Below are 16,911 nucleotides of genomic sequence, written 5' to 3' on the forward strand. Positions count from 1 at the left end.
GAACACACAGGTACGGTGGGCACGCACAGACAATGACTTCGAGAAGGGGCTCCAGGGAAGGGCTTGAACAGTGGATGGCTGGGTAACTGGGTTGGAGAATAAGACTGCAGAAGTTGTCATGGGCCAGATCAGGAGAGCCTTGAAACCTCAACCAGAAAGTTTTAAAAAATATATTCTATAGGGGTTCATAAATCCACAGAGGTGTAAACGGTATGGTCAAAGCAGTATCTTAGCAGCAATTTGATGAAGATATGCAGGAGGGTTTGGGGTGTGAAGTAACCTCAGTTAGCATAAAACAGGAGGGAAGGGAAAGAAAGAGAATCCAGGATAACAGTCACAGGGCATTTTCCCTGTTCTTACTCTGTCTGACCTTTTCTTAGACTTGACACGTCTCCTTCCACCATGGAGTTCAGCACCCTCCCGGTCTGGTCTTAACACTGGCCCAGATAGCACTTTGTGCACTACTCTAAGTCAGTCACTTGATGCTTCCTCCTCAAAAGTGTGTTTTCCGGCCTCTGTGGCCTTCTCCCAAGCCAAGCCCACTGCCTGCGATGTTCTCCCCGGGCACCTTGTCCTAACATTTTGACTCATCCTTCAAGGCAAGGTCAGTGTTCCCTGGCTCCCCAACTAGAGCTACTGTGTTCTTCCAACTGCCAAGATCTTCTCATTGACAGTACTCCGGACTCTCTGCATGTGTCATAGATACCTGTGTAGCATCCAGTATCATGGATTGTCCTTAAATTCAGCTGGGGCACCGGCAGGGTCTTGCGTACCCTTTGGATTTTTTTTTTTTTAAGATTTTATTTATTTATTTGACAGAGGGATAGAGAGAGAGCACAAGTAGGGAAAGGGGCAGGAAGAGGGAGAGGGAGAAGCAGGCTCTCCACTGAGCAGGGAGCTGGACATGGGGCTTGATCCCAGGACCCCAGGATCATGACCTGAGCTGAAGGCAAACGCTTAACCGACTGAGCCACCCAGGCGCCCCTACCCTTTGGATTCTTGATACTGCCTTTAGACAGTGGGAGTAAAATAGGCATTTGGTGAGAAACAAATGAAGGGCAGGAGGACATTTTACAGTCAGCTTGTCCATTCATATCGTCATTTAACTAATATTTACTAAATACCTAGTATGTGCCTGGCATTATTTTTCTCCCTCCCCAGCATCCAAAATAGCATTGCCAATAAAATACCTGGGATTGGACTAATGAGATGATAAATAGCTCTAAATCACCGTGAGATACAGTTAGCATTGGAGTTCATGGCCCCTGAAAAAAGAAAGGTGTGGAGGCTGGGCTGAGAGGAAATGAAAAGCAGTATGTTAGTGACAATATTTCCTAACCTGCTGGTTTACTAACTCCATCAATCACTAAAAGCTCTTCTGAGAAACTACATTTTTGGGGTTTCCTTAATTGTCAGCATCCTAAGATAAAGATCTCTTTTCTACAGTCAATACATGACAAGGCTCGAATTATAACTGAGTTTCTGCAAGTGCCAGACTAACACCACCACCAAATTAGGGCCACAGCCTTGAATGCCCATTCCTGTTGTTTCCCAACAAGTTCTTGGGTTCCCCAGGAAAGCAGGACCCCCGGGCCACCCTATGCTGAGCCCCAGGGCTGTGTTGCAAGGAACCTGGCCCCTCAAGGGGCTGCACAGCCTCAGTCCAGGTTATGGACTCTGCCTGGCCGTGCTGTGTCTCCGAGGGCTTATTATTATTATTTTTAAAGATTTTATTTATTTATTTGAGAGACAGAGAGAGCACAAGCAGCGGGGGAGTGGCAGAGGGAGAAGTAGGCTCCTCACCAAGCAGGCAGCCTGATGCAGGGCTCGATCCCAGCACTTGGATCATGACCTGAGCTGAAGGCAGACCCTTAACTGACTGAGCCACCCAGGTGCCCTTCCAAAGGCTTATTTTGGACAGGGGCAGCAGGCAGGAAGTATCTGTCAGAGAACACTCATTACCACTGCATGCCAGGATCCTTCCACCTGCAACCTTGAGCCTTCTTGCTCTGTAGGATACTAAGCCAACCCTGGTGATGAATAGTCTCCGGAGCCAGGCAGAACCAGATTTGAGTTCCTGTGCTACCACTTACTAGCCAACAAACTTCTTAACTTTTCTGGGCCCTAGTTCCTTTGAGGTAAAATGGGGATTAAATGAGAGAATGCATAGAAGCACATAACAGAATGGATAGTTTTGATTCTTGACAGTTCCTAAAGTCTGATGTAGAAATAAGTGTGTGGGCTCTCGAGCCAGATTACCTGGCTTCATATTATGCTCTAAGCTAAGAGCTATAGGTCACTGTTGTTTATTCTCATTTGTGGCATGCGGGCTGGAAAAGTTGCTGATCCCTGAGGTACTGAGTGGTCTGCAGGACAGACATGATGATGAACTCTCATAAATCCATCTCCTCTTCCTAGGCTGGTATGGCTTTCCACAGGTCAATGAAAGCAGAATTTACAAAATTCCATTACATATGCGAAATAACATAGGGATAACCCAACTTTGAGAGAGTATACTGGTGGTTAGAGCTTAGACTCCCAGAATGGACTGCTTGGGTTCAAATCCTACTTCTGCACTTACGGGGTAATCTTGGGCAAGCCATTTCACCTTTCTGTGCCTTGGTTTCCTCACTGTAAAGCCAGCATAACATTCTTACTCATGGCATGCATAGGGTAGTTAGAAGGATTAAAGATGTCCACACGTGTAAAGAGCACAAAAAGCCTGACATATAAGTGTACAGTAAATATCAGTTACTGAGGGCGCCTGAGTGGCTCAGTCGTTAAGCATCTGCCTTTGGCTCAGGTCATGATCCCAGGGTCCTGGGATCAAGTCCCACATCGGGCTCCCTGCTCAGCGGGAAGCGTGCTTCTCCCTCTCCCACTCCCCCTGCTTGTGTTCCTGCTCTCGCTGTGTCTCTCTGTCAAATAAATAAATAAAATCTTTAAAAAAAAATCAGTTACTGATATTTGAAAAAAATGATCATAAAACATTTTTTAAAAATTTATTTTTGAGAGAGAGAGAAAGAGAGAGCTTGTGAGTGTGGGGGGTGGGGGAAGGACAGAGGGAGTGGCAGAGAGAGAATCTCAAGCAGACTCAACACTGAGCACAGAGCCTGACTCGGGGCTCAATCCCAGGACCCTGAGATCATGACCTGAGCCGAAACCAAGAGTTGGATGCTTAACTGGACACTTAGCTGACTCAGCCATCCAGGCACCCCTATCACAACACATTTTATTTTATTTTAAGATTTTATTTATTTATTTGACAGAGAGCAAGAGAGCACAAGCAGAGGGAACAGTAGAGGGAGAGGGAGAACCAGGCTCCCCACCAAGCAGGGAGCCTGATGTGGGGCTCGATCCCAGGACCCTGGGATCATGACCTGAGCCAAAGGCAGACGCTTAACCATCTGAGGTAGCCAGGCGCCCCAAGATTATCATTTCTAATAGACATAAAGGGAAGGAAATTGGTGATATTTCCATTTATGCCATTTATGTATACGTTAAGAATTTTAGCAAAGCTCTTTAGAATGAGCATATAGATCAAGATGAACAACTAAATAGCATGAGATGCTGTCTTTACAGCTAGTTTATCAAGGAAAACTTGAGGTATGCTCTGGCTCCACTGAAATGAAATCAGTACAACAGTCTGAATTTATCATCAAATTACATTTATAATTCAAACAAATGCTTTGAACAAAAGGCATTGTCTGAGACTCTGGACCTCGCTGCCTAGGGCCTGCCAACCAACCAAAAGACAGGGCAACAGAAACACAGAGAATAAACACAAGGGAAAATAGAGAAGACATATATGCAATGGGAGGAAATATGGCTAAAGAAAAGAAAAAAAATAATTATATTACGTTTAGTGTAATGTTAAAGATTTTGTTTCAGGAGTAATTATAAAGGGCACTATTTCAATGGAAAGAGCTTAGGTCTATGAAATCCAATAAACTTGGATTTTGATCCTTGCTTTGCTGGCTGTAACCTCAGTCTTTCCGACCCTCAGTATGAGTCTTATCTATTAGAGATGACAATATGAGGTCTCCCTACGCCAAAATTAGGGGGACAACCAAACTGTGCCTCTCAAAACACCTTGAAAAGTACGGAATGGAGGAAAAAGTACAAACTAGAGGCCAAATTGGAAGAAAAAACTGATCGTGTAACTAGAAGTCTTCTTTCTAAGAGGATTTTAATACTATCCTGCTAAAAGGAGACTAGTGGATGAAGCTCAGAGGAAATAATACAGGATGGCATTTAGCAGTCTAAAGGAAAATAGAATCCATGCCATTGTTAATGTTTTTGTTTTCTTTTGTAAATTGACTGTTTCCGTCTCCAGTTTCAAGAGCCTGTGTTAGGGGAAGGAGCATTCGAGTCTCAGATATCCCAGGGCGAGCCCTCAATCCACCATGCCCCACCCATTTGACCTGGGGGCAAGACTACTCATCTCTGCTAGCCCGCTTTCTCACCTATAAGGGGGGAGGGGTGGTTGGACCACATGATCCCCCAGGCCTTCTCCAACTCTAAAATTCTGTGAGTCCATGATTTCAGATACTAATCTTACAACAACTAAATACCGTAAGAATTTATGACTTGAGTGTGTGTGTGTGTGTGTGTGTGTGTGTGTGTGTGTGTGTAAAATACTTTTCAGTGGCTAAAGGGATTGATTTTTTTCAGTGTCAGGGCAAATGGCAGATAAATTTTAATCGAAAGGAAAAGCCAGTGTAACAACAAATTATACTAATTATCTCCTGCTTTTGTTGACTTGAGGCAGCAAGTAGTACACCATGCTACGCTGAGAATGTAGGATTCCTCCTACAATCCTCCATGGGCTCTGAGGCCATAACTCATCTGCTCTGTTGCACAGAAAGTATCTAGAAATGAACAATGCCTGGATAGTCTAACACACCGTTATACTGATGAACCTTATTCCAGGATATCTATCACTCTAGTGACTTTAATTAGCTCCCAAGCTGATTAGTGATCAATCATCAAGTGCTCATCAAGGAGGAAAACCCAAGAACTCTTTGGTGGGTGCAGGGGTGATACATAGATTTGCCACATGCTTTTATTTTTTATTGTTAATATTTAAGTTAAAACAGGGCATTAGTCATCTTTTTCAAAATGCTAAATTTAACAACTTTAAAGTGGCAAATTACAATTAGTTTTACAAGATTTTGCTACTTTAATAAAAATTTTTAATAAAAAATGACTAATTTATCCTAAAGATAAATTATTTTATGCCTTATTAAAAAGAAAATGTTTCTATCTGTAACAAGAGTGACCCGTACTTATTAATCTTAATCTGTCCTAGCTCTATTTGCAACAGTCACTACAGGCAGTTTGTAATTTAAGTCTTCGAGTCATAGTTAGGGGTTATTGGTTTTGTCTATGAACTCTTGATGAACATTCATATTCAGCAAACATTTCTTGAGCCCCCTACTATGTACCACAAATAGGCCTTGTCCTACTTGATTCCATTACATTCTATTACTAGAAATCCAGTAACATTTTATTCTTTATTGATTGATAGCAGTTCATTAGTGCCTAAGAGTAATTTTTTATGAGAGCAATTAATGTGGTATAATATCTTTCTGCTTCACAATTTTTTTTAAAGATTTTTATTTATTTATTTGAGAGAGAATGAGAGAGCAAGCACACGAGAGGGGGGAGGGTCAGGGGGAGAAGGAGACTCCCCGCCAAGCAGGGAGCCCGAAGCGGGACTCGATCCTGGGACTCCAGGTGCCCTCTATCAGAGATTTTTAACATGAAATAAATGTCACTGTCACCAAAAATTCTGATTTTGTTAAGGATATTTTCCTTGTAGGTGCCTGGGTGGCTCAGCTGGTTAAGCGACTGCCTTCGGCTCAGGTCATGATCCTGGAGTCCCGGGATCGAGTCCCACATCGGGCTCCCTGCTCAGCGGGGAGTCTGCTTCTCCCTCTGACCCTCTTCCCTCTCGTGCTCAAATAAATAAAATCTTTAAAAAAAAAAAAAAGGATATTTTCCTTGTCTCTCAAGTACTTCATGTGGTGGAAAGGGCAGAAGATTTTTTACAAAGTCCAATGTACTACTCCCTTTATTTTTACATCAATGATTTGCTAATGCTCTGGCAATATTCAAGCACGTGGAGTTCCCTGCACAGGCAATGTGGTCTGACACATCTGTGCTTTCCCTCATGTACTAATTGCTTTTTGGAACACCCTTCCCACCCTTCCTTTATCACTAAAATCAGGTGTCATGGGCTCTAGGAGTCTCCCAGGTGACTCTGGGCTTTGCACAGAGCTGTAGAGACCTGTCTCTTTACCTAGTCCAGCATCTAACACCAAAAATGGAAATATCTCACTAGTCTAGTTCACTGGCTATGTGCTTGTCATCGAGGCATTTCCAGGACCTATGTATTTGTTGAAAGGCCCCTCCCAGGCACTGGGTGTGTATTACTTGGATGCAGTAGAGATGATCCTGTAACAACTCTACAGCAGAGGCAACAATGCTTTTAGTGCTTTCCATTTAACTGACTTAGAGACAGGGAACAGACTCTGAAATTTGGGACAAATGCTGAATAACTGCATTCCATAAATCCTAGGACATTACAGATCACAGGCCTCCTCCACATACTTGCTGGGCAACCATCCTCCGAAGACGGAGAGCAGGGTCTTAAAAGACAGCCCGTTTCATTTCTCACCAGCTCTAATAGTTAAACTCAGGCGCCAGCTACCTGGGATCAAATCTATGTTTTGCCTTTTAGAATGTTTCCTCACCTCTAATTGGGAATAAGAATAGTACCTGTTAGACTGTTGTGAAGATAAAATGAATGAATACATGTCAAGCACTTGCAGGGGTAACAGACACACAGTGAATGCTTAATGGATGCTATTATAATAAATGAAACACCCTTCTTTCACATCCTTTAAGCGCACAATGGCCTCAGCCCCACTGAGGCTGACTGGTTTATTTTCACACCTGAGAGGCTAAGAGCAGAGAGATGGTCTTTGTTTTATGCATCAAAGGAACAGAGGGGCAAAGAGACTTAATCCTTGCCCGACAAGTCAAGAGAGAAAAATCAGTGATAGAGAAGGTCATTCAGAAAGCCCTTGTTTCAAAAGGGGTTTTCAGCCAGTCTTCAGAGGCACTGAAATACAAGTTTAATCTACTGAAAAAAACACCCAAGAGCTGCCACCTGGAATACTTATTAACCAGGGCGACCCTGAACACAGTGGCAGAGTGACAATGGGAAAGGTTAAAGTAGTCGGCAATGTTGAGGGAGAAAGTATATGTAAAATGAAAAGCCAAAGAATTTACTAGAATTTCAAAGTCTCCTGCAATATTAAATATTTAATTATTTTCAGGAAAATGTTTCACATGCCTCCAACATTGAAAGAGGACGTTAGCTGCCTCCCTTTTGACCACAAACTCGCTAGCGAGGTTCTTCCTGGCTAGCCTCTTGGCTCAGGTGGAAGACCTAAGGGCAAAGCATTCCCTGACGGGAAGCAAAACTACCCTTCAAGGATAAGGGCTGCCTTGAACCAGCAAGACCCCACCTGTTGACTAACTCCAAGGCAGTGATGGATTTGACCTTCACTGCCCACCGGCACACGTACCCACCCACCTTTGCCCCAAATTCTCCTGGTAGAAACCTGGAAGTATTTTTGGCACTTTGGAGCCAGTCTTTGAGACGCTAGTTACTGTCTTCCTGGTACTGGCCTCACTGAAATAAATTCCTTTCCTGTTTCACCACCATTCATTTCCTCTGCCTTTGGATTGTGTCAGCGGCAAGTGGCTGAACCGGGTCTGTTTGGGACCCCAGAGCCAGGGGCTCTTGCACCCCTGCGGGCCAGCTACAGCATTCTGTGCGTACGTTAGACATTTAAGTTACAAGGTTCAGTACAGGAAATATTTATTTATTTATTTACTTATTTATTTATTTTTAAAGTGAAAAAAAATTTTTTGAAGATTTTACTTATTTATTTGAGAGACAGAGAAAGATAGTGAGAGAGGGAACACAAGCAGGGGGAGCGGGAGAGGGAGAAGCAAACTCCCCACGGAGCAGGGAGCTCGATGCGGGGCTCAATCCCAGGACCCTGGGATCGTGACCTGAGCCGAAGGCAGACGCTTAACCACTGAGCCACCCCGGCACCCTAGTACAGGAAATATTTAAACTGATGACACAAGACACTTGGAATCATAAAATGAAAGCCCTTTAATGCTTAGAATTGCAGTATCAACTACAATGGGGAAAACTGGTATTAGAATCCTTTTCTTTCAGTGAAAAATGGTTTGGAATTTGAAACATATCCTGTGCCTCAAATCTAATTCATCTCATTCCATTTATTTAAAAAAATAAAAGGGTGAGGGGAACAGAGAAGGAAGGCGAGAGGCCTTAATCTGTGCAAAGAAGCTTTCTGAGCTTTCAAAGGCTTTTGACAAGATGTCTAACCATTTTTTTAAAAGATTTTATTTCTTTATTTGGCAGCGAGAGAGCACAAGCAGGGCGAGTGGCAGGCAGAGGGAGAAGCAGACTCCACAATGAGCGGGAAATCCGATGTGGGGCTCGATCCTAGAACCACCCCCCCCCCCACCCCCACCCCACATACACATACCATGACGGGAACCAAAGGCAGAGGCTTAACTGACAGAGCCACACAGGCGCCCTAGATGTCTAACCATTTTTTGCTGCCCTATTTTCACGACAATTTCATTTTGGTACTCGAAATCCTTCAACCCCTGACTTGTCCTTTCTCTCTAGATATGGGTCCAGAAGGAAATTCTATGAATATGGCTCAAGTTCTTCCAAATTATATGCACTGGCTCACATTGCTCCTTTTGCCTCCAAAACCTTCCCCGTCCCCTCTCCCTCTCTCCTATTACTGAAATCCTGTCCATTTTTACCTTTTCCTCTCAGAACTTTTCTCAGTCCTCAATGTGTCTCAAATTCTCTTTGGATCTCCAAACCCTCTGCCTGAACCTCTGTTGGTACATAATGTTGGTACATAATAACCTCAGGTTATAACTGCCAGTAAAAAAAGATTACAGTGTGTGCCTGGTCTGAGACTTCCTAGCTGTGTAACCTTCAGCAATATATCAACCTCTCTGTGCTTCACCTACCCATGAGGCTGTTGGGGGAATTTAAAAAGCTAATTAATGTAAAGTGCTTAGAATGGTACCTGACAAAAGTTAGCTGTTATTATGTTCTGGCTGAGCTTTAATCTCGATTGGGAAGCCTGACTGGGGAACTCTCACTTGAAGCAGCCCCCATAGGAAACTATTTACTAATCTGAATCAAAATAAAACCTGGGTTTCAGTTCCAACCTGGGACTTCAGTTAATCACTTAATCTGAGTCTCTGTAATATTCTCCTTAAATGAGGAGGTTAATTTGATTATTTCTAAAGGCCGATTCAGTGCTTAAAATTCTACAGTCTACAATTCTACAATCAGCCTACAGTAGGATGAAATTCAGATAATCATGTGAGTCAGAAAATCATGTATTAAGATATGCTGAAATGGATACAAGTGATTTACATCTTGATTTCTGCCACATGATTTGTACATTTTTACTGGTGACCATTTCTGGTCCACTTGGAGACAATAAATCCAAGCAAAATGCCCCTAATTTATTCTATGTATATGTATGTTGTCTCTATACCTTTGGGTTTGATAAGCAATGATAAACAAAGCTAAATACTTTACCCAATAAAAACAAAACATTCTGATTAAGTATAAAGCACTAAAACACTGTAATTAGTTAAAAGTCATAATAATACTGTATTTTAGAATGTAATAGGATAAAATACTCTTTGAGAAGAATTCTTGGTATGACACATTCTTTAGAAATTTTTTGTTTGTCCTGAACTATACTTTCTAACATTTTCTTTTTCATTTCTAAGCCAAATAATTTTTTTTCCAGTTCATATTGCTCACTTCTTTTAGAAGATAGTCTTATTTGTAGTTCATAAGCACCAACCATAACTAAATCTCAAATCTCAGAGAGAAAATGAAAATTCCAAGCAGGCACTTGGGATCATTTGGCTTCATTAATTAGCAGGGTGCCCTAAAATGCATCTGTGTATAAAGTTCTTATCAAACAGCTGTCCTCAGAGATTCACGCAATGGAAAAAATTTTATTAATCCCAAACATTTTGGGAGGAAAATGAAGCCAGGCTAAATTAGTTAACTTCATCTCCAAAGTCAGTCTGTGTCAACCCCAAGACTAGAATTCAGAAGTTGGCAGAGTCATCTGATCCCAACACCTCTCTCTCTCTCTCTTTCCATTGAAGTGTCTAGTTATAATATGCCAGAGGATATATGTGAACACTTTGTCAGTCCAAGATCTCTAAGTAGACTGCTTTTTAAAAAAGTTTTCCAGGTGGCATCATGGAGAATGTGGTATTCCCAAGAGGTTTTCAATTTTGGAGCTTTTTACATATCCTTTCTACCTTATTTCTCTTTGCTCAGTGTTTTGTTCTGAGACGAGACCTTTTTGTAGTCCATCTCAAAGGAATGATTTTTCATTTTCACTACAAAGATATATATTTCAAATACTTAAAATGCCCTCAAGCTAAAATACTTAGCCAAAAAAATAAATAAATAAACACCCTCTTTGAGGCTCAGAGAAAAATCTTATGATATGGGGTGGCGAGTATCTTGGGCTCTTTCGGAATGACTTTTCAACCTTGCCCTGGGCATGTTTCTTTGTTATAGAAGAATGCATTAGCTCCTGGTTCGTGGGAGGCTCACAAGCCAGCCAAGAAAGCTTTCCTCAGCAGTCCTCTGAGGTGGAGTCTTCAAGGAAGGGCTTGAAATAATAAACAGTGTCTTCCCTCTCATCCCTTCTAAAAAATAATTAGCTTTTTATTTTAACATTTTAAAGAGATAAGTGGTTCAAAGATATGTAAAGGCCAGGGTGGATATCTGTGTGCATGCAGCAACCCCATTTTCCAAATCCCATAAAAGATGCTCAGTGGCCTCTGGGTTTGGTACTAGGACAGCTTTTCCATTTTCCATTTCCATTTGTTAGGCAAATCAGAAGTGCAGTTCAGAAGGAGGAAACAAAGGTGAATGGAGTATCCAGTAATAGATCCTTAGCAGTAATCACTGTGTATGAACACACAGCTGCACTGGTGGTGTTGACACATATAACATTAAAGATAAATGAAAGACTGTATCTTAAAGAGGCACTCCAAATGAACATACCCCAACATTAAAGCTTCAAGTGCAAAGCCATTTGGGTTTCCCATTCTGTAACCCCACCCGGACTGTCTGGAAAGCTCGAATGAATTTTTACAAGTGTCCAGGAGAGCATGCAGTGTGAGTTTTACCTATGAGTTTTATCTATTAGATCACGTTCCACCCACCCTCCTTTCCCCACCTGCCCTGCACATCCTTCCCCAAGGCAGCTGTCAGGTGGACAACGGATGGGCCGTAGGGATGAGGCTGGGTTTAGATTTTGGAGCATTCATTAACTGTGTGATCCTGAGCTAATCATTCTGAGCCCCAGTTCCCACTCATTACACTGGGAATAGGAATAGGGCTGCTGCAAGAAATGAATGGGGTAATGCACTTGCTTCATGAGAAGGGCTGGATAAATCTTCATTTTCTCAGTTCTTTCCGCATAATGTTAATGGAAACTGAGGACAGATTACCTCCTGACTCTGGCTAGCCATGTGTGTCACTGATGTATAGGGAGTGTGATGATCAATTACACATAATTAACAATCAATTTCATGTGGATTTATCATGACTGTCTGTGTTCATCTTTGTTAGAATTTGCTTACTGAGGATGGTCAGCTCTTCATTTTTTAAAATGCTGAGTAAAATGCTGAGTAAAATGCTGCAAAGCAAAGAGATATTAATAGAGGACAGATCATTGTTTTTCTGCTAAAATGCAACATAACCTTTTGAGATTTTGGTATCAGGGGAGAGATCTAGCACTTTAACCTACTGTTTACCAGAGAGATGAAAGCAAACTTTGTTTTGAATGCCCCCTCTGACTTTTCGTGTCACCCTTGTTCTGTTTCTGCTTTTCCATCTCCCCACTAACCTGATGGCAGCCCTGTTCACATCTACTAGTGATCAGTTTTCTTAGGGGAAGTTACCTTCTTTTTTCTTTTTTGTACAAAAGTAATATACATCCATTATAAGGAAAACCCGTATGTATACGTGTATATACATCCATAAAAGTCATGTGTAATTACTGTTGATGCCATCCCTGATCTCCACAGACAAGGAGCTATTACCGTCCCCACTCCACTAATGATGAAGAGGATGACATGACCAGGATGACACATACAACTGACATTTATTAAGCATTTACTATGGGCCAGGTGCTGTTCTCAATGCCTCATCTGTATTAATTCAGCTTTATTTTTTCTCTTAGCACTTATACCTGCCATACTATACATTTATTTGTTTACTGTCCGTTTCTCCCCACCAGAATATAAATGCCTTGAGAAGAAGTAAGTGGCCTGTGTTTATTCATACCTACATCCCCAGGGTATCTCAAAGTGCCTTGTACTGTAACAGGCATTTTAAAAATGTTTGTTGAATAAATAAATTAGTCTTCATAATAATGTGGGTGAACCTCATCCAATCTGGTGAGGGCCTGAATACAGAACACAACGGTTGAATAAGAGAATTTGCTCTCTCTGCCCTACGTGTCTTCAAGGTGAGACATGATCATCCCGAGGCCCTGTTTCTGCAAATAAAGGCAAGGCTGAGGAAAAAATATAGAAAAGGGAATGCATGTCTTCAAAGCCTTTCCTTCTGGATGGCACTCTGATGCCACCATCTTCTCTCCCGTTTGGAAGTCCAGCCTTTTATGTCTGAGGCACACAACCTGTACTCAAAGAATCTGATAAAACATGGTTCACTCTATGGTATAAATGATCATAAGGCATTTCTTTTGACTCTTTCTGGGTGTTTGTATTTTATTTAAGACAAAACCTTCTGAATGTTTGGAATGTTTGGAATAACCGAGAGGCCTCTGGGAGAAATATCTTTGGGTAAGGAAGTCCACACATAAGGCTCACCACTAAGGTTGACTGTAATTTAAAATAAAGCACTCCAACTCCGCTGGTATAAGGAAGTTAATGTACTTTTCAAAATGTTTCGACTCCCAAGGAGTATCAAGGGAAAAAAAAAAAAAAGGGAGGAGTGAATATGTGTCAGAAAAGGCAATTAAGGGCGCCTGGGTGGCTCAGTTGGTTAAGCGGCGGCCTTCGGCTCAGGTCCTGTTGGGATTGAGTCCTGCATCGGGCTCCTTGCTCAGCAGAGAGCCTGCTTCTCCCTCTCCCTCTGCCTGCCACTTCCCCTGCTTCTCTCTCTCTCTGTCAAATAAATAAATAAAATCTTAAAAAAAAAAAAAAAAGAAAAGGCAATTAAATAGCATCCTCAGTTGCTCAAGGCTACATATTTTGTACCTGTTGCTTCAGCAATCATTAGTACCTCATCAGTTGTACAAACTTCTATGCATGATGTAACTCAGATGGTCATTTGCACATGACCAGTCAGTGGTTGCTCAAGGAACCTCAACCACATTCCCCCAACTCCTGGTCCCCTGTTCAAATACTCCTCATCTTTTCTTTCCGAATGTAAGCTGAATATGTATAATGAATAGATGTCATTTCAACAAGACAGAATTTGTGTATCTGAATTTAAAGTGCAAGAGAGATGAAATATCATCATCTTTTATAGTAAACTGTGTGTGCGTATGTGTGCGTGTGTGTAATATGAAGGTCTTTCCCAAAGGAACAGGACCTCTGACCTCGGCTGAGCATGCTCTCTGGTTAAGATCATTTTTTTTTCAAATGCAGACTCCACACTCAGTGTGGAGTCCAATGTGGGGCTTGAACTCACGACCACGAGATCAAGATGTGGGCCGATATCAATAGTCAGATGCTCAACTAGTGACTGAGCCACCCACGTGCCCCAAGATGAATTTTTTTCCCAAGAGTTTAAAGTGATCTACAGACTACCTAATTAGAACCTCATTGCTCATTCTCCACTATCCCTTAGTTCCTTAACTGATCCTATGAGGTTAAATGACTCTGACAGGGTCATTCAAACTCCAGTGGCCTTTTCTAGAACCTGGCTCCCTTAGGCTTTCAGACTGATAAAAAAGGATGAGAGTTCTGAGTTAGCTTACTGGATTCATCTACATAAAGTCTGATAAATGTGTAAGTCCATTTGATAGGCTTAATATAGGAAAAATTTCACTATGCACATCCCTCTTTGAGATAAAATTTTCACATTTTACTGATTTTCCTCATATGCAACAAGTTTACTTTGCCATTGTTGCTTTGACTAGTACTACTAGCTTCAGACCATAATCAACATGCTCTTGTCTATGAGGTCATGACAATCAGCAAATCTATTTTTTTAAAGTATTAAAGATTGATTTATGTTTCTAGGCAAAACAATGTCTAAGCAAAGGGATCTACAAGGAAAATGCCACAGAGCTCTCATCTTAGAACAGTTCAATGGAAGAAGATATAGAATTTCTTCTTTGGATGTCTCAGAGGCATGATGCTCACTTAACTTTTCAATTCTAAATGTAGGGGTGCCTGGGTGGCTCAGTCGTCAAGCGTCTTCCTTCGGCTCAGGTCATGATCCCAGGGTCCTGGGATCGAGCCCCGTATTGGGCTCCCTGCTTGGTGAGCCTGCTTCTCCCTCTCCCTCTGCTGCTCCCCCTGCTTGTGCTCTCTCTCTTTGTCAAATAAATAAATAAAATCTTAAAAAAAAATAAAAATAAAAAATAAATTCTAAATCTAGAAATGGTTGCCAAATTAGGGTATCAGAAATTAACAAATCACACAAAAAAACATGAGCTAATAAATGGCCTTTATCATCAAAAACTCAATTTCATTAGCGGGATGCCTGGGTGGCAGTTGGTTAAGCAACTGACTCCTGGTTTTGGCTCAGGTCATGGTCTCAGGGTTGTGAGACTGATCCCCATGTGGGGCTCCGCACTCAGTGTGGAGTTTGCTTAAGACTTTCTCTCCCTCTCCCTCTGCCCTCCCCCTCCACATGCATTCTCTCTAAAATAAATTTAAAAAATTCAAATTTATCACACATGTACAAAAAAATTGGAAAGTGAATTTTATAAGAATACGACTCATAAATAAAAAGCTTAAAACTACAGTGTCTTTTAATTAGCAAGTATCAATGGAGCATTAAAAACAATTTACAAAATTGCATTTTACACACATGGGTTTTTAAGAACAAATGGGATTTGTAAATCAAGAAACATATGTTAATAATGTTTCAGGTTTAATTTGCCTATAAATAAGAATTCAAATAATCTTGTACAATAAAAATGCAAATATCTATAGCTACAACAAATTAATATTACTCATTATGTTATTCTCTCTTGTAAAATAAAAACTCATCATATTCCTCCAGGAGGAATTTGTGTTTAATAGTATGATCATTAAGTGTAAAAAAATTTACATGGACAATGACTAATTCCAACCTGCAACTTCACTGTTGTTTTTTATTTTAAATAAAATAGCTTTAAATTATTTAATTTCTTATGATTATATGCAGTAACCTGAATAAAATTTAAATTCAAAAAAGCAAATTATTGCCAAGGAGAAAAATATATTTCTCCTCAAAAGTAATTTTAATATATTAGATCATTAACCAATTTAACTGAAATGGGGAAAAAATTAACAGAATAAAGCAACTCTAAATTGCTCAAATCCCAGAATGGCTAATTTAAGAGCAGTAATAATTTAAGACGAAATACTCTGGAATTAAATATATGTACAGATCACCTATAATCCAACCAGTTAAAAACATGTCTTACTGGGACACTTATACTCTAGTTCCTTAAAAGTGTGCTAACTCCATATACATATTTACTTGAATACAGTCTCCCCAAATTGAGAGGGTATGGCAAAATGTAGTAGTGTGTATCTATCCACTTGGTTCCACATTTCAACCAGAGAAGCATCCATCAACACCCTAGCTTAGAATAAATTCTAGCAAGAGCAGTGTTCTGCAAACCAAAATTCTAACCCAAGGATTCTTGCAAAAGAAGAAAGATTACGTGCTTACCGTATAGAGTTCATTAAGAACCTTCATCAGATCCTCATGAAGTTGGAATGCAATCTCTTTGCTCTATAATTAAGAAGAAATTAAGAATATTTAAAAATGTAATAGAAACTTGTTTCTAAATTATTTATATCTTAAAAAGTCCAGTGACTGAAAATAGAAGAATGTATATAAAAACAATGGAAGGCCAGCATACCCCTAAATAATAAACATCTTTGACCAAGCTGCCCCCTCCTTTCTTTGTTTTTTTTTTTTATAAGTAAGCTCTGTGCCCAACATGGGGCTTGAACTCAAGACCCTGAGATCAAGGGTCACATGCTCTACTGACTGAGCCAGTGAGGCACCCCCCTGCCCTCTTTTTAATTACAATATAGTTGACACAATATTACATTAGTTTCAGGTGTACAACACAGTGATTCAACATCTCTATATGTTATGCTGTGCTCACAAGTGCAGCTACCATCTGTCACCACACAATGCTATTACAATATCATTTATATTCCCTATGCTGTATCTTTCATCTCCATAACTTATTCATTCTATAACTGGAAGCCTTGTATCTCCCACTCCCTTTCACCCATTTTGCCCATCCCCCTTCCTCCCTCCTATGTGACAACCAACAGTTTGTTCTCCACATTTATGGGTCTGTTTCTGCTTGTTTATTTTGCTTTTTAGATTCCAGATGTAAATGAAATCATACGGTATTTATCTTTCTTTGTCTGACTTATTTCACTTAGCATAATACTCTCCTGGTCCATCCATGTTGTTGCAAATGGCAAGATCTGATTCTTTTTTATGACTCAGTAATATTCTACTACACACACACACACACACACACACACACACACACACACACACACACA

General features: G+C 40.8%; 1 protein-coding gene across 8 annotated transcripts in view; it reads right to left on the reverse strand.

Annotated features, from left to right (window-relative positions):
- Positions 1–16,911, reverse strand: part of SRGAP1 (SLIT-ROBO Rho GTPase activating protein 1) — a 268,505-nt gene that overhangs the window by 90,772 nt on the left and 160,822 nt on the right. For all 8 annotated transcript variants that reach the window (XR_012380756.1, XR_012380755.1, XM_025883134.2 and 5 more), the window contains exon 4: positions 16,052–16,114. Coding sequence is in view for 6 of the 8 variants with exons in the window: in XM_025883134.2 (XP_025738919.1) it covers positions 16,052–16,114 (63 nt within the window). In the remaining 2 variants the exon portion in view is untranslated. The remainder of the gene's footprint in view (positions 1–16,051; positions 16,115–16,911) is intronic.

Source organism: Callorhinus ursinus, unplaced genomic scaffold (assembly GCF_003265705.2).
Source record: "Callorhinus ursinus isolate GAN/ISIS: 27379988/994484 unplaced genomic scaffold, GSC_fseal_2.0 scaffold14, whole genome shotgun sequence".
Classification (NCBI taxonomy): Eukaryota; Metazoa; Chordata; class Mammalia; order Carnivora; family Otariidae; genus Callorhinus; species Callorhinus ursinus.